This window comes from Peromyscus eremicus, chromosome 1, assembly GCF_949786415.1.
Source record: "Peromyscus eremicus chromosome 1, PerEre_H2_v1, whole genome shotgun sequence".
Taxonomy (NCBI): domain Eukaryota; kingdom Metazoa; phylum Chordata; class Mammalia; order Rodentia; family Cricetidae; genus Peromyscus; species Peromyscus eremicus.
In genome coordinates this window covers 184,870,554-184,893,925 of record NC_081416.1, presented here as the reverse complement: position 1 = coordinate 184,893,925, position 23,372 = coordinate 184,870,554, and the positions used below count along the sequence as shown (strand labels likewise).

Here is a 23,372-nt window from a genome sequence, read left to right as displayed (position 1 = left end):
AATGATGCTTGGATGTATCTGTCAGCCAAGTGGAAACCTGTTGAGACAGATATAAACTAGGAACAGGAGTTAAACTTACAAACTTATTTGGAACTTTTAGACCCATAGTCTTAGTAATTGTAGTATTATCAATTTGCCCTGAAATCCATAGTGTCTTTTCTATCTAGAGAGCCAAGTATAGATTGGACTGAAATTTCTTTGGCCCAATGAAAAGCATCTGTAATTCTATATTTAGAACCTGTTTATCTTTTTTAAAGAGATTTATTAGCTTTAACTATTTAATTCATTGATCAATCAATTACTAAGCTGAGAAAGGTATAGCTAGCCCAGTCATCAATGCTATCAAAGATCTGAGAAGGATAAACTTTACCTGAGTGCAGACTTTTAAATCTATTTAAAAAACAACAGATACTATCCATTACCCAGACTGCCATCATTCCAAGCTCCTATAGTCTTCATAGTGTTGGCAGGACAGGTGTCAGGATAGCATCAGTCTTGGCTGCTGGGCCCATAATGTGAAATTCTCCCTGTGGAGGAGAAAGACTGACCTTATCTTGTCAGTGTCTCATTTGTCCATTTTTCTATGCTGGATCCCTGGCAGCAGGTGTTGAGTCAGAGTATCTTGCCCAGTGGTTGGTGTTGTCCGCAAATCAGGTGGCATCTTCTTGTCGTTGTTCCATATCTTCTTTGGAGACCTTGGGAGTCATTGCTAGGAGCTGGGAACTTGGAGTCTTTGTTTGCTATACTAATCTTTTTATCAAATAATGTAAATGCCATATTCACCAGATCTTTGACAGGTTTGAGGACCATTATCTATTAAATGTATCTGTGCCAAACAAATCTAGGCCTAATCTTGAAACTATCTCTAAGTTTGGTAACAATAACCATGCCAATTTGTTCTCCTATAGATAAATTAGTCAAATATACCTCTCAGGGTATTTTTTTTTTATTTTAATAGAACAGTTTATGCTTTAAACTAGTATCTGAATAGCCAGATGACTAGTATTAACTTGTATTCCTTAACACAAAGGACATGCAAACTCAGACATTCAAAACCAAACATACATGTGGCCACATTTTTCATTCATACCTGTAGAGTAGACAGACATTTTTACAACTATGACCCTTTGGAGTCTCAACGTAACAGCAGAAAAGCAAGACAAAGAAATCTGAAACATGTTTTTTTTATATATATCTCAAGTCATTTTTTTAAATCATTACTTAAGCCTTTTTATCCTCAGACCTTTATACCTTGCTTTTACATATTCTAATAACTTGCATTTTACATATTTTTTAAAACCTTTTTTATTTTTATATCTTATACCCTATATAAATTTTATTTAAATCTCATAATTTATTCAAACTTTAAAGTTAAACTTTAAAGTTCTATGTTTTTATATCTCAAACTATTTATTTAGACCCAAAATATCATATATTTAAACCCTCATGACACGCTTAAGCCTTTAAATTTTTATATCTTAAACTGCTTTCTCAAACCAAAAAATCATTTATTTAAACTTTTATCCTCATATCTCAAGTCTTCGTATTTTCATAAAAACATTATATTTTAAAACATTTTTTTTAATCTTAACCAACAATAATTTGAAACCAATTCTCTTAAATGATGGCAAATATCTGTAACCCATTGAACTCAAATGACCAAAACCCATGTAAATTTTTATTTTTCCTGTGGAAACAAAAGCATAATTTTCCCAGTATCTTGAACTGACAATTTAACATTTCTTTTTAAGCAATACAAGGACAGAGAAGCATTAACAAGAGAAGCTGCTGGCCAGCAGAAGAGACCTTGAAGTTATCACAGTAAAGGAAGGGAGGGGGAGCAGTGGGCATAGAGCATGTCCTTGGCTGTCAGTGTTCCTAAAAAATAGGTTTTGTTAACTCCTCTGACTAAAGTCAGATTCTCTGCTCAGTGTTCACACAGTTTTTGTCAATTGCAGGCAGTCCCCATTGTCCTGTCCAGAGCTCCTGTCTTTGCCCACCTGTACCTGGAGCACGCACCCCCACCCTCATGAGAGCAGCCAGCTGGCTGCAGTCCTGATAGCAAGAGAGCTACAGAGGAAGGGAGGTGGCCTTTGTTATGCCTCTCTCTCCTCCTCTTCCTCTAGGAAAATAAGGGAGGTTAGTAGACAGAAACAAATAACATTTACACAGACAATCCAAGTACAGACATCAGCACTGAGATGACGACAGCCTCATTCACAGCTAGTGAGCCCCTCTTGCAGTATGCAAGCCCCACCTGGCAGGAGCTACCTGTTTATCTCAGTTCAGTCGGGGAGTGGGGGTGGGCGACCCACTTCCCTCTATTGTGGCTCGCACATCCTTCCAGTGGGCTAGGCAAAGGTATAGTGGAGAAGAAGGGAACTGTCCCATAGCGTCCATCACAATCAAGTCAACAATGAGAACAATTAACACATTACACACAAGACCAAGGGCACACGAAAAAACTTTGCCCCAACAAGACAACCAACAAATCTCCAAGAACAATGACAGCCTGATGTGATCTGGGGGGAGTGACCCTCCATGCACAATCACACCAAAAACAATCCAGACTTGAGGATCTCTGTCCTTGATCAAACAGACATCAGGGGCTTCCACATCCCTGTCAGTCAGACATGCACCTTTTTTTCTTGGAAGAGAAAGAGAGAGTAAAGTAACAATGATCACAACAAAACATACAAAAAAAACCCCACAAAATGTCTCTGACAAATTCCCAGGATAAAATACAAAGTGGCACTTCCTCCCACCGTGGGGGAAGATATCCAAAGATGCTCCTAAACCAAATGGTCACCTCTGAGGTGGCCTTAGGGCTTTGGGACATCTCCCTTCACCACCAGGTTCACTGTCCAGACACATCTGCCCCAGTGAGAGCCTGCAAAGTACAAATCAAGCCTGCAAAGTACAAATCGATCGTCCAGTACAAAAAAAAAAAGTAACATGACAGACACAGACAAGACAGAGAGCGCTCTTACTGGTAGATGTCAATAAACCTTTGGACACTTGAGGGTCCTGGTGGGGTCTCTGGGGTTCCCGGCCAACGCATCAAATATTATGCCCAGATTGGGACCCCAAAGATTCCACCACAGACCTTAGGTACAGAATGCAATAGCATGGTTTATTTCTGTTTACAAGCCACAGGCAGGGAAGCTGGATTCAAAGCACTCACTCATAGTAACCCTGAGGACAGGAGGAACTTGCTATTTCTTTGTGTGGCTAGCTTTTTAAAGGCAAAATCCACAAGCCCTTCAGGGGGGTTGGGGGAGTTTTGCACGGGTACAACTCAGATTGGTTTATTTTTATCTCTGTTCTTTTTTAATTGGGTGAGGGTATGTAACCTTTGAATTTACTGGTTGGTGGTTACAATTTATTACTTTGGGGGCAGTCCAGCACAAGTCCCAGGCTTTGTCCTTGAGCCACCATGGGGGCTGGCTGGCCAAGCACATACTGCACAAAACTCTAAGTTGGTGAGGGGCCCTAGAGAGTAAACATCTGGCTGAACTTTGAGCAGTCAGAGTATGTGCATAAAGGGAGCTACTTCACTGTTCATGGCCCTCCCAGAAACTGCTTGCTCAAGTCTCAGGAAACTGAAATTGAGGCCTGATCTCTGAGAGAAGACTGAGCAGCCTGTTATGGCATCTGCTTGGTCCTTTCAAAATGAAGGAGAGACACCTGTTGAAGCCAGGTGAGGAGAGATTAGAAATCTCCCAATGTGACGTAGCTGAAAATGTAAAATGCTTGTTCAAATCTCCTGTTGCAAAAGCAAAAGACTTTGTTCAAACCTTCTGGGCAAGAATTTGTAAGCAAGTCTGGTAAAAAAGAACTTAGAAGTTGTCTCTCAGACCCAAAAAGAACTATGGGAAATGAAGTCCAAAAACTAGCTTGCAATAAGGGACTGATATAAGGGAAATGCATTCTGGGAAATGTAGTATTTCAGCTAAAGATGGTGATACTGTTCAAAAACTTTTCATCTCAGAATGAAGTTTCTTCTCAAAGCAATGCTAGAAAGCTTAATCTTATCTCTTGAAAACTCAGATCAGACAAAAAGCTACCTTTAAGAGCAAACAAGCCCCTTTAATATCCTTGAGAAAGCAGTTTATACACTGAATGTTGTCTTAGATATGAAGAAACTTATGTTGAAATTAAAAAACGTTCTTTGCCTTTTGGACAAACAGCCTGCAATGAGTAATTCCTTTGCAAATCTAATAAGGAGACAAGGACACAAGCATTCAAAAAGAAATGACTGCTTTATAGGTGGGAAACAATCTTCAGAAAATCTAGCTGTCTTAAAAAGTGTTGCTTCACCTGAAAGTTCCTTATTAGAAATCAGTGTTAAATATCACAGCTGCTAATATCAGGAGTTAAAGCTAATGAAGTGAAAATACTAAATACAGTTTGGAGCTGTGCCACTTGTGGCTTTACTAGCTCCTTTAGAAAAATACTTTATATCACCTAATACCTGTGCAGTATTTGGTGAAGAGCTTTCCAGCAGCTAAATATGGTAAGTTCACCCTCAGCTTGAAGTGAAGTTTTTCTGTAGAACAAACCAAAAGTACTGCTATAATAGAAACGTTTGTCTGAATTGAAGTACTTAGGGGAGCTATTATGAATTTGGGTGAAGGGACAGCCTCTAGTTAAAAACCATTTACCACTGACAGTGCATCTCTGCCAGTTCGGAAAGGCTGAGAGAACTCGGCAACTTTGGAGTGTGGCTTCATTCTGGGAAAGTTACAGTCCCCTAGCAACAACTATCACAATTCTAACAACAGCACTCACTAAATTCCAGTGCTTTATAACAAAGCTGACTATAAACTCTAAACTTTAGAAATGATGTATGTACTTCCTGTCTAGTTAAGAGAATCTTTCTAATAGACATAGTGATAATAATTAAGAGTAAGAAGTAGAAAAAGATGAAAATAAGATATGTGAGTTTGTAAAAATTCTCTTGTTAGATCTCTGTTAAGAAATCTTTAGGTGTTTGCTAAGTTAAATACATGCTAATGGTAGCCCTATATAAGTTTGTAAAATAGATCTATAGAGTTCCTTTAAGAATATAAGCTTGCAAGAAGAATCTAAGGTAGTCCTAAGACATGTAGTAATAAGCTTGTAAGAAGTAAAGATGCTAGTTGTAAATAAGAAATAAGATGGAATGAACATAAGAAATACATAAGAAGTAATAAGAAATATATTTGCTAAAGTAGTTCTATAGTTTCCTTAAGGAGTATAAATAAGTAGATATTAATACGTTATATGTGAGTGTGTAAAAAAGTGTAAATGTTGAATGTGAGTCTAAATGCTTTGCAAGGCAAAAAATGTTATATGTGAGTTTGTGAAAAAGTGTAAATGTTAAGTGTGAGTCTATTAATGTATATGGTGAAAGAGCCTGAGACACAGAAGGTAGTGTCCTAGCAGACTGCAAAGCAGGCAGTCGGAGCGCTTTTAAAAAAGTTCCAGAAGCCACCGGGTGGTGGTGGCGTACGCCTTTAATACCAGCACTCAGGAGGCAGAGGCAGGTGGATCTTTGTGAGTTCGAAGCCAGCCTGGTCTACAGAGCGAGATCCAGGAAAAGGCGCAAAGCTACACAGAGAAACTCTGTCTCAAAAAAAAAAAAAAAGAAAAGAAAAGAAAAAAAAATCGTTCCAGAAGCCGCTAAGAAGCAAAGAATGGCAGACGCCAGAACCAGCACAAACCATCTGCAGCTGAGATCCGTGGAAAATTGACACAACAGAAAAACCTGAGCTAGCTTAAAAAACGGTGCGGTTTAGAATATTACTGTGCCTAAAAAGGTCTCTGTGAGGATAAAAGTTGCAGAGATGCTTGTTTGAACTAAAATTGTTAACAGCAAAAAGTTTTGGTTGTAAAACATCTCTTCATATTTGGAAGTGAAAGCCTGATACCAGAATTTACTTTTTTGAAATTTTTGAACTTAAAATAATGAGATAAAACTACAAAAAGGTTTTTGTTATGGATTTCTTCATATTTGGAAGGCTAGTACCAGAATTTATCATTTGAATTTTGGGACTAATGAAATAAATAGAGATTTCATTGCAATGGGACAATTTTGAGTTTATTCATAGTAATGACCTAGGAACTGTTTGCTGGAATTGGGTTAAAAATGGAACTGTTTAAATGAAGAAATTTATTTCTACCTAGAATCAAGATGCAGTTTTGTGTATGCATATATGCTTTATTAACTGGTGATTCATGAATTGTTTTGTGGAACTGTTTATGTAAAAATGGAATTACTTATGGAACTGGTTTTGTGTTACAAATGGAAGTGTTTAAATAAAAGTTTGGGTTTTATAACTAGGCTTGAGATTTTGCTTAAATTATAAAGGGGAGAGTTAATATTCCTTAGTCTAATTTCAAAAATTGAGTGGATTAATGTCATGTTTTGTTAGTAAGAAATGCAAATGGGGTATAATAAGAGACTACTTTTAAAGTGTAAAGAGTTTTTTTAAGAAACTGCTTTTGGATGTTTTGCTAAGTTTTCAAAGTGTTAATGGTTAGATTGAGAAGATTGCTTTTCAAGATGGGTTTGTAGGAATTGTATGAGTTTGGGTTCCTCTAACTAGGTTTGAGATTTTGTTTTAAATTATAAAGAAAAGGAGGAGTTATGTGTGGAATTAAGGTTGAATTATGTTTGCAGAAATTATGTTTAACCTATTGATATTAATGCACCCTGATTTTGTGGATTTAAGGAAATATTTAAGCTTGATGTGAATACATCGAAGTTTTTCCTGTGTTGTGTTAGCAAGAAAATTCAAATGATTGAGTTAAAGTTGTAAGACAGAGAAAATTGTTAACTATATATAGCACCATATATGCTAATTCAAATGGTTCTGTTGAGTTTGCTTTGAGTTGTAAGACAGAGAATTGTGACTATGTATAGCAATATTTATGTTAACCTGTTAATGGTAATGATGAAGCTAAGGGATTCTTTAAGTTTGTAGTCACCTTAAGAGTTTTTGGTTTAGAAAGGGCTTGAGGCAGCTAAGACTGGTGTAGTCACCTTGGACCTAATTCAAAAGAGAAATGCCATCTTTATCATCCTCTACTCCCATACTGGGAGGTGTAACAGCTTGGAGATTGCTGTAAGCCATTAATAGTTATTTTTTATATATTAAGAAAGGGGGACCTGTGGGAGCCCGTTCTCGGGTTCCTCATGGATTTACCCAGCAGGTCCGCATAGAGGATGATTAGGACCACGGGCCTGAGTGCAGATCTCTGAGATGGTCTGCACTTGGCTGTGCTGGGGGAGGAGGTTTTTTGCTCCACCCCTTGGCGCCTCTATAAAATCCCTGGGGCAGAGACAGTCAGGGCCCATTGGAATAGGTTCCAGGCCCTCTCGAGGCTATTCTTTATTTTCTATCTGTTTATCTCCACAAGATTCTCTGCAATAAATCCTTCTATCTAATATTACCTGCTGCTTGCACTTAAGAAAACTCTGGGGAACTGTGGGGGTGGTGGGTAAACGCCCCACAGGAAACATTCCACCTAAAGCTCCATACATATCAATCCAGCACTTCCTCACCCCAAATGCCCCAGGCTCTGCCTATTTAGCTGTTTTTCTCTTTTATATTTTGTTTATCATGCTTTGCAGTGGTATTTACTGGAGTTTATGTTTCCTATCAGAGACTTGAAGAGATATTTCCCATGTTGCAGATCTTCATTTATCCCAGCTTGCTTCGCTGACCATAAGCAAACTGAGGAGGAAGGATTAGTTAGGCTCGTGGGTTACAATAAAGGGAAGACAAAGTAGAAATCTGGAGACTGCAACTAACCTCTGAAGGAACACTGTTTACTGGCTTGCTCTGCTAGATTTCTCCTACAGCCCTGCCTAGGGACAGCACTCCCCACAGTGGACTGGGCACTCCTACATCAATCACCCATTAGTAAAAATGCATAAATAATATGACAGCAGCTAGTTCCTTGGAGAGAAATATTTTAGTTAGGTTTCCCTCTAACATTTCTATGTTTGTTCTGTCAAGGTGGTGCAAATTAACTAAAAAAATAAGTTTATACTCCATGATGTTTGCTCACAGCAACAACCCATTTTTTCCCTAAATTTCTAAGATTCAGAAGCTACTCAACTTCACATCAGATTATTTTCATACATTTACTTGTTGGGCATTATAAAACATACTAAGTTTAATGTGGTCACTCATTTGGTGTATGTAAAATAAGCTTATCAATATTTAAAAATGCTAATATAATATAGTTACGGAAGGAGTAGGTAAAACTCCTGATATCACCATGTGTCTAATTTTCCTCAGATGCCACCCTCTGTGTGCAGTGCTGATTGTGGTCCTGGTTTCAGAAAATTCTTGCAGGAGGGAAATGCAGCCTGCTGTTTTGATTGCATCCCCTGCCCAGAAAATGAAGTTTCTAATGAGACAAGTGAGTGTTTGCTGCTGAGATAAATCCTTCACATAGATCATCTTCTCCCAAACACATTGGGATGATCAAAGGTTCTAAAAGACATCTGTAAAAATAAACCATATCACTTTCTCAAGTTAGTTTTTATGGGACTATGATCATTAACAATGTCACTTTAAATAACATGTTATGCCATGACATATATCTTTGACTCATTGAAAATCCATTGTAGATGATCTTTCTCAAAGAAACAGTTTTGATAATAAAACTATAATGTGAGGGAATTCTGCACAATGTCTTAACTAGTGACTAATCTTTTCTGGAACTACATGTAGATTAGTTTCCAGTCATAAATCTTCAATAATACTTTTTCTATTTCTATATCTGTATGTGTCCTTACATAAGATTATAGGTCCCATGTACATGCAGGAAATCAATGGAGAACAGACTAGTGTATCAGATACATTGAGCTCTTTCATGTGGGTACTAGAGACAAAATCTAAGTCCCTCCGTAAAATTAATGAAGAGTGGAAATAATTACTTGTAATATTATAAGAAACTATTCAGTATGATAAAGAAGATTTCAAGCAATATCCAGAGAGTCCCCTTTTCAAAGGTTCAATGTCATTTGTAATCTAGGGAATTGTGGATAAGTGTTGGCACATAATGTAGAAGTATTGAGTCCTATAGTCAATTTGTTTATATACAGCACACAGTTAATAATGCCAAAAAGTAGATTAAAATGGTTTTGTATGAAAGCAACAAGCCACAGTTATGTCAAATGGTGTTGTCATCTACACAGCCCATACTTGTCAAATGATTATTTGTTTAGAGTTGGTTACATAAAAATGGCAGATACATAGATTTTTCTCTCATTTTGCCTGTTATCCTATATAGTGAACGACCTTAAAGGACATTTATGGCCATTAAGGTGCTTCAGAAATAATATCCCTTGCTCCTAAATCTGATAATGAGTTCATTCCTAGGACACATGTAGCAGGAAGAGGTTTCCAACCCCTAGAGGCTGTGTTCTGATCTTTATGGACTCATACGTACAACATACCCCAATTTAATTACACACTATAATGAAACTGTTTTAAATATAAAACCATATAAGAGTAAAGGGTATTTACAACAATAAATACAACAATTAACCAAAAATTTAATTATTTCTTTAATTATGTAAATGTATGTGAGATGGGTGGTTATGTGTACACAATTGCAGGTGCATGTGAGTGGCATCCAAGGCCCCCTTAGTTAGAGTTACAGCCAGTTGTGAGACACCCAAGATATGTTCTTGGAACTGAATACAGTTCTCCTGCAAGAGCAGTACATTCTCCTCACAACTGAGACAACTTTTCATTCCACTAAACAAATTAACTAATTACATGGGTCCATAAATGCATTGTTCAAGAAAAAAAGACTTAAAACCTAGAAGCATGTCATCAATCTATTCAATTATTTGATGATTCAGAGCAAATATAGTCTCATTTCAAAAAATTTCCATGGTAGAAATTACAACTTATGGATGGGGAACTATTCCTCAAAACAAACCTTCTGTGCTATCATATCATGGTGTTATATCAATATCTTCTTCACACTTGAGTACACTCACATAGTCTGGGTCTTATATAGACAGAAATTAGTGAAGGATGAAAGTGGTTGTCTATTCCCAAAGGTGATGGAATCAAGAGGTAAGGCTTTTAAATAAGTATATACAGAGGTTTCTACCTTCAAGATAGGGTTACTCCTTCTTATGAACAAGACTCAGGGATAAAGCATTCCTAATGCCAGGTGAGAACACCAACTGAGGACATATTTATTTATTTATTTATTTTCACTTTAAAACATAAAAATTATATTTATGTAACATTTGTCTCTCATTCTCATCCTCCTGTTTTCCTCATATAAATCCAATCGATTACTCTCATATTTGAGCTCTGTTGTTACTTTTACATGTAGATACACATATACATATACAAACACACACACACACACACACACACATCTTACTGATTTTGAAGGAACTCTAGTGAGACTGATTATGGCAAATATGGTTCTAGCAAGGTCTGCACTTCTCCTCCATTCCTTTTTCCTTGCTAATATCCATTAGATTCCAGTGATAGTTTGAATGAAATTGGCCCCATCAGAGGGTGTGGTCTTGTTAGAGAAGGTGTAGTCTTATTGGAGGAAGTGTGTCACTATGGATTCAGACTTCAAGGCTCCTTAAAATCTTAAGCCATACACAATGAGACAGCTTACTTTATATTACCTATGGATCAAAATATGTAAAATGCTCAGCTTCTTCTCCAGCACCATGTCTGCATAGCAAAATGCCCCACCATTATGGTAACAGACTGAGCCTCTGAACTGTAAGCCACTCATTTAAATGTTTTCCTTCATAAGAACTATTGTGTCTTGTATAATATTAGAAGGACTAGCCTTACTATTATACATCCCAGGGACTCAGGAGAGAGAACTAGGAACAGCGAGAACTATTTTTGGGAAACAGAATCTCAGTACACTGAGCTCTTAGTCCAGGTTTATTCTTCCCAATCTTCTTCTCCATCTTCCATGTCCTGGGAATCCCAGTATACTTACAAGCAGTAGTCCCTTGCCTTCCAGGCTTCCAGGGTCAAATGGAGGGGTGATAAGAATCATGTAGGGGGGCAGAAATTGTTAATTATCATTTGCAACCCAAAAGGGGAGTGACTAATGGGGAAATGACTTAACTAAAGGCTAAGTTCAGGTAATACCTAAGAAGAGGGATCTTATATGCTCAACTATAATCTTAAACTTGATTGGTAGAAAATGTTAAGAATTTATAAGTTACTAGGTCAATGGGAGAAAATAAAACTACTTCCTTTTTTCCTGTGGCTCCTGTCTGTCCAAGCTATCTGCTGTTTTTCTGCAGGGTCCGGGAAAGTGTGATCAGTTGCTAGGCAACCTATGTACAGCTAGATGCCTCTGATGATAGTTAAAGGGAGATCTGGAACTAGAGGTAAGATTTGGGAAAGCAGGTAGTGAAGCTTATTTGGCACATCTGCCAGGCCTTCTCAAACGGCTACTCTGGATGCTTAAGTCTGTTCTTAGAGAGTACAGAGGTATCTCTGATAAGGTACTTTCCTTGATCTGTGGATGGACCTGGCTGGATGCTGCCAATGATGACAATTACAGGGAGGCTTCAACTGGGGTTCTGACTGTGCATTGCTGTCAGCACATAATGTTATCTAAATATTCCTAGAAGTGATTAGGTAAGGAGTTAGAGGTTTATAAAGTTAGGAAGGCTGTAAGAAAAGGAAGGTCTGAGCTAAATTGTGTGAAGGTATTACTTAAGATCCACCAGACCTAGGCAGTGTCTCTGTGTAGAAATGACCTTAATTTAGGAGACTTACTTTGTGGTGGTTTGGACTGTTGTTCCTGTTAGTCCTTTAATGTGGTTAAGGGGGAATATCTGATTCTAGTGCAGAAAGGGAAGAAATGGATGGGCTGGGGGGAAGGAAGTCTTTTCTGGGAATGATCTCCAGATACCTTGAATGTATATGTCCAAAGAGTGATCAGTTCACACTGTTAGCAATTCTTAGGGAAAAATCAATTGGGAAAACTATGAAAGCACATATGATTCTCATAACAGAAGACAGCTGATTTATAACAATCCAAATAATACCAAATGCTCCTTGGAATTTGGCTTCCTCTGAAGAAATTCATTGATCCCTTCAGGTGGCGGCTTTGCCATAACCAGCTGAGTTCTTATAATATATTTCTCTGGCCCATAGCAACTGTGGTCATGGTTCACTTTATAGCAAGAGAAATGAGGCTACATTCCTAAAGATAGCCACCAGGGTCTATTCCCTTATTTGGTGCTTTCTCCTCCTGAGACTGACTATCAAGGTCTAGCTACTAAAGTATTGAAGTACAATTAGCAAAAACTCCCTTGTGGATCTCCTAATTAATATACCAATCAGAATTAAACACTTCATCATAACATGGGGTTCCCATTTTTCCTTTATACACTGCCTTTTTCCTAAAGGCTATATCTCTGTCCTCTCTATTCAGAGGCAGTTCTTTGTCCTCCCTGTCCAAAAACCCCTTCCCCAACTCTCTTGTTGCTTTATCCTTCTCTTTCATTCTCTATCTCATGATTTTGCTTCCTATTTCCTGACCATTGACATCTGGTGCAAACAAATATACTTTGTGTTGAGAACTTGGTCTTGACATGTCATGTGCAGATGCCAAGGGTCCCTACTGATTCTGTCTAGTATTCCCTCTATGTGGATGGGTTTGGGCTGCTAAATTGATACTAGAAAGTGTACTAGAGGACATGTCCAATAGAAAACACAGTCTCCATCAATTACAAGAACAGCATTCATAAAACAGACAGAAAGACATCAGGAGGCACTACAACCATCGAATCTAAGACTTTACAATACACACTGTGCAAAATAATGGTTAATGATTTTACTCTCTGTCAGTTTACCAGTTGAAGTTTTTTCATCATAGCATTCAGAAGGTACTGAAATGACATGTGCTTTCTGATAATATAGCAAATGGCATCATCAACACAGTTAAATAGACAACATAATGATAGTTTAATTTAAATCCTCATAAAATAATGAATAAGTATTTTGAAATGGAAGCATTGGTATGCAGCAATGTACTTCAATTACATCATCAGAAACAAATGAAGATATTGCAATGCTTCTTCAACACACTTAATTGTAATATGTCAAGAAATGACTGAAGCTGCATTAATCATATTTTTATCTCTCCATCAGATGTGGATAAATGTGTGAGGTGTCCAGAGGACCAGTATGCCAACAGAGAGCAGGAGCAGTGCATTCACAAATCTGTGATCTTTCTGAACTACAAAGATCCCTTGGGGATGACTCTTGCCTCAATGGCCTTGTGCTTCACTACATTCACAGTTCTTATTCTTGGGGTCTTTGTTAAGCACCATGACACTCCCATTGTGAAGGCCAATAACCAGAATCTTAGTTATATATTGCTCATCTCACTCATGTTTTGTTTCTTGTGCTCCTTTCTCTTTATTGGCCAACCCAACACAGCTACCTGTGTCCTGCAACAAATCACATTTGGAGTTGTATTCACTGTGGCTGTTTCCACTGTCTTGGCCAAAACAGTGACTGTGCTTTTGGCTTTCACAGTCACAGCCCCTGGAAGAAGAATGAGGTTCTTCATGATTTCAAGGGCACCCAACTACATCATTGCCATATGTACTCTCATCCAAATTATTCTTTGTGCAATCTGGCTGCTAGTTTCTCCTCCCTTTATTGACACTGATGCACATTCTGAGCATGGCCAAATCATCATTGTGTGCAACAAGGGCTCAGTTACTGCATTCTACTGTGTCTTGGGATACCATGGCTCCCTTGCCTTAGGGAGCTTCATTGTGGCTTTCTTGGCCAGGAATCTCCCTGACAAATTCAATGAAGCCAAGTTGCTGACCTTCAGCATGTTGTTGTTCTGCAGTGTGTGGGTCACCTTCCTCCCTGTCTACCATAGCACCAAGGGCAAGGTCATGGTGGTAGTGGAGGTCTTCTCCATTTTGTCCTCAAGTGCAGGTCTGCTGGGATGCATCTTTATCCCCAAGAGCTACATAATTTTGTTCCGACCAGAGAGAAATTCTCTTCAAAAGTTAAGGGAGAAATCATCTTACTGAACACTCATTTCATAAATTGTTACTGAAAACTGTAGTGATGGTACCTGTTGTGATATAAAGCAAGATGTATGCATTATCCAGTGATTATCATTGTTTCTTCTAATGATAATGCCCTGCCCTGTAATGTCATTTATACTACTTTACTGTATATTGTGTTCTATAATTTTCCACTCAGACACATATTTTACAAGACCTGGTTCTTGGATATTAGTGCATAACTGGTGTGTTCTTATATTTTTCCAATACAAAGTAGTATTTAAAATAAACTCCAAGAAATTCTTTTAATAACTGAATTTCTTAGTGCCTTTTAATGTAAGAGAAAACAGAGAAAGTTTGTTTTAGAGGGAATGAATGTTTTCAGATGATGAGACTAATTACCCCTTGTGGAAGTGACAAGAGAAGCCTGTTGCATCCTGGGAGTTAGAGGAGTAAAATTTAGGAGAAAGGAAGATATTTTGTTAAATAGATAGAAAAAATATTGTGAAAGATGGAGACATGTATCAGCATTTAAAATCATATATGGCTTTTTCAGAGGAGATGAGTTCACTATCAAATCCACATATCTTACAATTCATAGGCACCTCTAACAATAGTGCCAATGGATCAGATGCCTTTTCTGTCTTCCAAGAATACTTACACACAGGTATGCACATAAGAGCACACTCAAAAAGCACACATACACATAATAGAGTTAAATGAAAATTTTAAATTGAAGTTTACATAGCACTACAATGGAACACTGGTTTTCTTTCTCCTTTTCACCCCCATTCACTGAAATAGATTTTCTTTCACATAATATCCCCTGATTATGGTTTCTCCTCCAAGCCTCTCCAAGTTCCTCCAAGATCCTCCCCACATCACTTCCTATCTGAATCCACCTTATTTCTATCTCTTATTGGAAAACAGTCAGGTTTCTAGGGGATAAAAATAAAAAAATATGCTATGATAAAGAAAATCTAACACATTGGAATTGGTCAAAGTAGGCAAACATAAGAAAAAGAGCCCAAGAGAAGGCATGAGAATTAAACACATGGGTTTGTACATTCAGGAATCCCCCCTAAAACTTAACTTGAACCCATACCATTTATGCAAGCATTGTGTAGGTTAAAAGTGAGTAGAAATATGTCTATCTCTATCTATACATGTCATGACAAACCTGTAAAAGTGGAGACAAAGGGGGAACTCTGACACACTACTATGAGACAAAGTCCTCCAATAATGAAGTTAACTGAATTTTCTGTTCCCATCTATTTCTGGGCATGCAGTCCACCCTTAAAAGTAGTTTAATTCCCTACTGAGACTCTTGTGACAGAAAATAAATTCTCATTAGCTGGTGGTTATCAATTGGAGATTGCTTCTGTTTAGGGATAAGGCTTGTGATCACTTCTACTTTCAGGTCTGGGATTTGGTGCAACCATTTCCCCAGGTATCTTTCAGGCAGGATATTATTTTAGATCAAAGGTTTTTTGATGTGTTGGCATTTTCAGTTCTCATTTGGTAATGTCCAGAGTAAATTTCAGTACCAAATACACTAGAATACTGGGTAAAATCTCAATTATGACACCATTTCAACATCTGCATGTTCAATCTGTTGTGAAGTGAAGTTGTGAAGGTCTTATTAATGGGTCCTTGTCATCAGTCTGTGGAGGACAATCTACAATCCTGGCCACAGCCTGGGTTGCCTGGTGACTCCCATGGGATATTTTTAGGCAACAATTTGATTAGATGTGAACCAAACCTCATTTGGTGATGAAGTGGCCAGTTGGGGCTCTGTCTCCCTTATTACTTAGTGAATTCATTCAGATGTTCTTTAGGCATGTATATAATTTATGAAGCTCCTATTGTATTAGATTTACACAGTGCTCATCAAGTGGCCCTTAATTTTAGCCATCTTTCCATATATTTCTCACTCCTCCTTCCTCCCAGTCCCCTCCCTACTTGATCTTGTTTTAATTTGCCCTTCCTTGGTGGCTAAAGATGTTAGCTCAACCATGTGTGTTTCATCTTTTTGAAATTCTTAGTTTGCACCTTTTCAAAATTGAGCTAACTTTTTTCTTGTTGAGATTTTCCATTCTTTTACATTATAGATATGTTAATCCTTCATTCGCAGGGTGCCAAAAGTATTTGTTTAGCTGCTGTGTCTTTTCCATTGGTGTGTTTTAAACTTATGTCAAAGATAAGTTGGCTATAGCTGTGCACCCTAATTATGGTTTTTCTTATCCATTGAAATAGTGTAGTATCAGTATATTATGGTCCTCTGTAACTATAACACTAGAGTGTAGTGGAGCATAATTATTACAATAACTCCAGCTTTGTTGTTTTTATTCTCCATTGATTGATCCATCCAGAGTCTGTTTTTCTATTTGAATTTTATGATGTTTTGTCATAGTTCTGATTTTTCTTTATATTATGATGTAATTTTGATGGATATTGTACAGAATATTAGCATCCTGTTCATGGTATATGCATGTATTTTTCAAACATTATTAATTATATCAATCCAGAAACCATGAAGGATAGGTTCCATCTTGCATTGTCTGTCAGTTTCTTTCCTCAGTGTTATAAAATGTCCACCATGAAGTATCGGTGTAATTATTAAGGCCACTCCACATAGTTAAAAGGGAGGTTTGTTTAGTGGTGTAACTTACAAATGAAGGGATAGGTAGGTTGCAGTGTCTGGAAAGATGTAGCACAGTCCGGTGGTGTTCTCTTGAGAACTCTGCTCAGTCTACCTCCAGTGTCCAGGGTCCAGGAAACAAACAAGGCGGCGCATCTGGATCTCGGTGTTCAGGGTCCTCTTTTGGCCCTGCCTGGTAGGCATGACAGTTACAGAAGCCTTAATGGGGGTTGGAACTTCCAGATCAAAGGTGGAATGGCTACCCACTACATCTCCCCCTTTTGTCTAAATAAGAAGGCTCTAACCTAATACAAGACTATATACAAAGGAATGGTTATCAAATATTGTCCAGGAATAATGAGGGATTATGACCTAGATAAGATGGAACTACAAAAAATGTGAACAACATCAGGCAAGAAACACATACTAAAATCCAGAGAAGTCTAGAGTGTAGGTAAATGGCATATTACAAAGATCATTCCAAAAGGTGTCCTATTCTAATGAACCTGAATCTAATACTTAATATGTTCTATCTAAGATTTTATATATATATATATATATATATATATATATAAATTTTATATATATATAAAATTTTATTTTATATATATATATAATAAAATAAAATTTTATTTTATATATATATATACTAAGTTGTAACTATAGACAGCTGGCAGCCTGGACAGTCACCTGATGTTTCTCAGCATTGTTGGTGCATTCAAATTGACTACAGGCCTACCGTATCTGACAGACCATTTTCAGAAGCAGGAATTCTGAAAGACCATCTTACCCTGTCTTATCAGAGTTCAGAAGTCACTTTCTTGTATCCAGGTTGTCCAGAAAGACAGCACTCATATATCAGCAGTTGAGGTAAGGGCAGTTCTTGGCCATTTTATGCCAAGAAGACAAACTTCCAAATGGAAATGTCTTAGAAGCCCAATGTTCTCTCAGGATCAAATTCGTGCTGTCAGGAGCAGTTGTGTCTCACGTAAACAGAATTCTAAGTTATTTAAATGCCATTTTCTCTAGGTCTATGAAGTGTTTGAAGATTACCTGCCCATCTGACCTATGTATCTGTGAATCTGAATAACCTAACTATTGTAACTATAGAGATGACAAGCATAGGTGACTATAAATCTGTAAGTCTTACCTACCAAAATAACCAAAAGACTAAGACTTCATGTAAACAAGGTAAACAGTCTATAAGCAAATGTACAGTAAAGGACGATGACTTCAAAATTGTGACAATAAACAAGATATTCATAACAAAGTTTGGAACATATAGTGTGATATGCAATATGACAATAATCTTAAATATATATCAATCCTAAACAGAAGTAGAACATACATACAGTATGACAGATATAAATTTACATTTATATCAATATATAAATATTTCAAATAAGAGTAGAAATATATGTATATAATAACAAATATAGTTCTGTATTTGTATCAATATACAAATTATCTTAAACAGGAATATAAAAATAGTTTACATTTGTATCAACAGGATAGCAAATACATACTTGTCTCATCATGTTTATTTCATTAACATTCAGAATATACTGGATATGGAATCAATCTTTATGCCACTCAAAAGATGAGGAAATAAAAGATTTCAGCTAAAATTTTGTTATTTTTATTTTCATCTGGACAGAAATTCATTATTTTTATTTGCAATGATTTCTTAGAATTTTGATAGTTTTATTTCATCAATTATTATACTTAAATATATAAACAGTGATTTTTAACTAAGCCATATACACAGATTTTAGAGAAGTTTAAGTAAATAGATTCTATATAATTCATAAATGCTTAGAATCAAAGATAAATTAAACAAATAAGATTACTGGGTCCAGACTTTTAGACACATTGAAATTCAGAGGAAAATCTCACAGGATTTATTTATACACAATGGACTTGTCCTCAGTCTGGAAATATTAAATGATGTCATTAGCAAGAAATGGGGCAGAATTGGGAAGTCACCATGTTACCTAAACAGACAGACTCTAGAAATTCAGTCTTTTCACAGACTCCATATAAATTTATGACAATCTGTGTGATTGTGTGTATATGATTGTGAGTTTGTGTGTACATGTGCTGGATTTGTGGATAGGTATTGTTTAAACCCATCCACAAATCCAGCACTACAGAAAGCAAGCACTAGAAGGAAAATTCCAACCTGAGGAAGTCAGATACACCCACATAAACACAGGCAATAGATAACACCACAGCAGTAAACCCCAAAGGAGAGAAGCACACACACACTACCACCAAAAGATAACAGGAGCTAACAATCACTGGTCATTAATATCCTTTAATATCAATGGACTTAATTCATCTATAAAAAGAAACAGGCTTACAGAATGGATACGAAAGCAGGACCCATCTTTCTGCTGCACACAAGAAACACACCTCAATTTCAAAGATAGACACTACCTAACAATAAAAGGCTGGGAAAAGTCTTTCCAATCAAATGGTCTTAAGAGGCAAGCTGGTGTAGCCATCCTAATATCCAGCAAAATAGACTTCACACTAAAAACAATCAAAAGAGATCAAGAAGAACATTACATACTCATCACAGGAAACATCCACCAAGATGAAGTTTCAATTCTGAATATTTATGCCCCAAACACAAGGGCACCCACATATGTAAAAGAAACATTACTGAAGCAGAAATAACACATAAAACTCCACACATTAATAGTGGGAGACTTCAACACCTGACTCTCACTACTGGACAGATCTGCCAAATTGAAACTTAACAGAGAAATAAGGGACTTAGCTGTTGTTATGACTCAAATGGACTTAATTGATATCTACAGAACATTCCATCCTAACAAAAAAGAATAAACATTCTTCTCAGCACCCCATGGAACCTTCTCTAAAATTGACCACATACTTGGCCACAAAGCAAATCTCAACAGATACAAAAAAATTGGAATAACCTCCTGTCTTCTATCAGGCCACCCTGGTTTAAAGTCAGATTTCAACAACAACAAAAATTACAGAAAGCCTACAATCTCATGGAAACTTAATAATGCTCAACTGAATGTGTACATGTGCATATTTTTGTGTATGTTCACATATATGCAAATATTTTACTAAAAAATGTAGGAGAGGTAGTTTTTGAGAATTGAAGGCCTTAAGGAACTTGGGATAGGGTACCATGTGAATCCAATATAAGGAAAATTTCACATTTGTGTCATTAATTCAACATGCACACACACAAACACAAACACGCGTCATAAATTCAGAAGGAAACTATGTAGACTGAGGAATAGAATGAGTAGTAAGTTTAGCAACAGATGTGAGTGAGAGAGGGGAAAATACCACAAAAAGGACATGCTACATGTGTCATTTGCCAGAATATAAAGTATATTACCTTTAAAAAATAATAATTATACCATACAAAACAAAACTGGATACCATGCTGAAACTGTAGCATGGGAATTTTTATTTGCACTCTCCATGAAAGGTGAATGATCTCTGTCTTCCTATGAAAGACTCTTCCTGTCACATTTCTGTATTTTCACATCCAAGGCCCCCAGGGTGGCTCATCATAGAACCATAGGTCATACAGTTTTTAAATGTTTATTATTAAATGTACCATAAGATCCACATGAGAACACTAAACCTGTGTGCCTTGTCTCCAATACTATATAAAACACATCACTAACCTCAGTAAACAATGTCCCTACATAGCTTTGCTTTTTCTGCAGTCCCAAACCACTGAAAGGTTCATCAGCCCACACTCATCAGAACACTCTCACACTGGCATTGCAGGTTCTAGAATGCAAACAAAAACAGAAAGCTAAGAAAATTGTTTAAGAGCAATTTACACATTAAACTGAGGATCACTTCAGAGTTTCTATTTGCTTCTACGATACTCAAAAAGACTTCTATGCAGCCACTAGTAGATTGTAAAATGAACAAAAAGAATGTCGGAAATTAAAGATGAAGCAGAAGAAATGGGTCAACACATGGAGTTAAACTATTAGAACTGAGGCTTGGGGATGTAGATGATGTTTTAGAAATAAAATATTTGCCTTATATTCTGTTTAACAACATTTGGGTTGGAGGATCAGTGAGAGATCTTATTTTGTATTTGAAATATATTACAGAATTTATGGAACTTATTGAATATTTTAAAAATATTTTTGCAATGCTGCAAATGTAACAAAGGCTCTATGTAGAGCTGATTAGTTGTAGAACAGCAGCATTCAGGACATTTTGGAATTTGGCCTGATTATTGGTTCACAAAACATTGGAAGCACAGGATTTGGTTAGCTATCCTGTGACTGTCACAGGTGTAGCATAGGCTCCACTATGCAAGCTGTGTGGAACTCACTTGCTGTAATCACAGAGCTACTTTTCCCTCCAGGGATTTTGTGATACAATTCCCAGTATGTACCCATGAACTCTAACTTTATTAGTTCTCCCTGAGCCAATGTTACATATCTCAATGTGGAACATCTGCCAAAATCTACTGACATCATTTCTGAAGGAATTAATATAAACAGATTGTTCAGGCAATCCTGTGACCAAATTTTCTCAAAATGACATCCTCCAAAGACCTTTAATTTTCACAAATATGAGTGATGTCATAACACTACCTGAGGTCTCCTCATATCTATTTATAAACCAAATTTAATCACATGGACATCAGCTGCAGAGCCCCATGGAAGAGACTGTCATAGATTCCTACAGAGGGTCTGAATCATCTGGAAGAAAGGAATCATGAACACACGGGTAGCCTCTCCTACAGAAATAAAAGCAGATTGGAATACACAGGTGCCCATATAATGTGCTGATCTTAACAGCACTTCACAATACACACTGATCAGGCTTCAAGTTGGACAAAGATGTTCCCTTTGATTTTTCTCTTCTTGCTCCTGAACATTCCACTTCTTGTATCCAGTATCACCCATCCCAAGTGCTTTTGGAGAATGAAGCAGAATAATGACAAGGATGGAGATTTGTTGACAGGTTGTATCTTCTTCCTTTTAAGAGTGCAGTGGCCTGTGGAGAAAGATTATTTCAACTACATTCTGAATACACAGTAAGTTTCTTTCTATTTTCTATGTAAATGTAATCATGAATATTTCATGGTGGGTTGTAAGATGAGAATCGGAGAATGTTTTGAGTCTCTGTTCTGTTACTCAATCTGCAAACCAAGAAACAACCCCAGATTCTTTTAGAGACTCAATGCTCTTTTTCTACTTTTAATTTGTCCAGAGAGTTTTGTTATTCTCCCAGTTATCCTCCTACTTAACAGGCTGAAAGCTGAGTGAAGAAAGGGCTCTCTAATTTGTTCCATCACATATAGCCATCCTCTTGACAGTTTCCACAGCACAGTAGCTGGTCTTACTGAAGAAAACCCCAATCTATTCAATGACTATCATTCTAAATGTGTATAAGTAAATGACTGTCAAGTAGAGCCTGTGATGACCCTTTGATCACCATGTCACTCCTAATGCATGTGCTAGGACAACTAATATTTGTGGTACCTCAAGCTCCAGAGAATTTTCACATAGCTCTTCAGTTACTGTCTCAGATGCTCTGCATGTGGTCACATTGTGCCTTCTAAAGCTGCATCAAGAATGAAAGTGAGGAGACCTGCCCACTGTGAACTTCACATGGGTTCCTGTTTCCCCATTCTTTACCCATATCCATGTATAACTACAGGCCTTTAATTTCAAAGTCTAGTTCTTCACTCTCTCTTTAGAGTAAAGAAGGAATGTGTAGACTGAAAACGACATGCTTGCATTCTTTGAAATGTAGGGTCAGTAATAGTGGTGATTACTTACTTTCCTTGTCCTTTTCCTGAGTGACAGCAGTGGCATGTGATACTTGGCCACACTTGAGAACAGTTACCTACTAGCCCATCTTTGCTATTATTTAAGAAGCACATGTCTCTTCTCCTTATGTCTAAGCTGTTTATTCTCTGACACTTACAACACATTTAACTTATATGTTTCTCTTTCTGTAATTTTACTAATTATAGCTGGCTGCATATTTTACCAATTTGGGCAATATACACATTTTGATTTTGTGTACTGTTAATAGTTGTTTTCAAATGTAGCACTTTAGTCCAGTCGTTTACTCTAACAGTTCAAGTAATTGATGCTTCTTATTCTTTAGTGTGCAGGAGTTAGTGTTTGAGATTCATAAGTTACAATATCGAATTCCTGTTGAGAGTTACTGACAATTTCAATGACATTTTATCCATATGGTAATAAAGAATATAATAAGATGGTTTTTATTTAAAAATGCATAGATGTATATCTGTATTTCTACCTAAAGATACCACAGTGGTACAATTTCTAAGTGGGATACAAATTGTATTTATCTCTGAGTGAATCATTCTGAATAAAAGAGTTTGAAGCTTATTGGTCAGATAATACGAAATGAGTTAGAAGACAAGAGTGTTATTCTTCTTCCATACCCATAAGCACAAAATTATATTGTTCTGTGCTTACTAACATTCTAACTATATTTATTTTCAAAATTCATTTATATTTCCCATACATTGCACACTTCATAAACTTTTAGCATACAAAAATGTAACGCTGACACAAATAATTCTCACTTCACTTTCCAGAAGTCCCCAGTTTTCAATACAATGCCAGTGTTGTGAATTTGTAAGTGAAAATGTATGCAAAATGTGCTCTCTATGAG

General features: G+C 36.9%; 2 protein-coding genes across 4 annotated transcripts in view; both read left to right on the top strand.

The window, feature by feature from the left end:
* Nucleotides 1-14,074, top strand: part of LOC131902646 (vomeronasal type-2 receptor 116-like) — an 81,968-nt gene extending 67,894 nt beyond the window's left edge. For 2 of the 3 annotated variants that reach the window (XM_059253657.1, XM_059253656.1), the window contains exons 5-6: nt 8,292-8,415; nt 13,170-14,074. In XM_059253657.1, coding sequence (XP_059109640.1) covers nt 8,292-8,415; nt 13,170-14,074 — 1,029 coding nt within the window. The remainder of the gene's footprint in view (nt 1-8,291; nt 8,416-13,169) is intronic. The other variant, XM_059253658.1, reaches the window with a different exon arrangement.
* A 7,482-nt stretch (nt 14,075-21,556) lies between these two features.
* LOC131902645 (vomeronasal type-2 receptor 116-like) overlaps nt 21,557-23,372 on the top strand; it is a 68,599-nt gene continuing 66,783 nt past the window's right edge. Inside the window, exon 1 of the mRNA XM_059253655.1 lies at nt 21,557-21,753. Within this exon, the coding sequence (XP_059109638.1) occupies nt 21,557-21,753 (197 nt within the window). The remainder of the gene's footprint in view (nt 21,754-23,372) is intronic.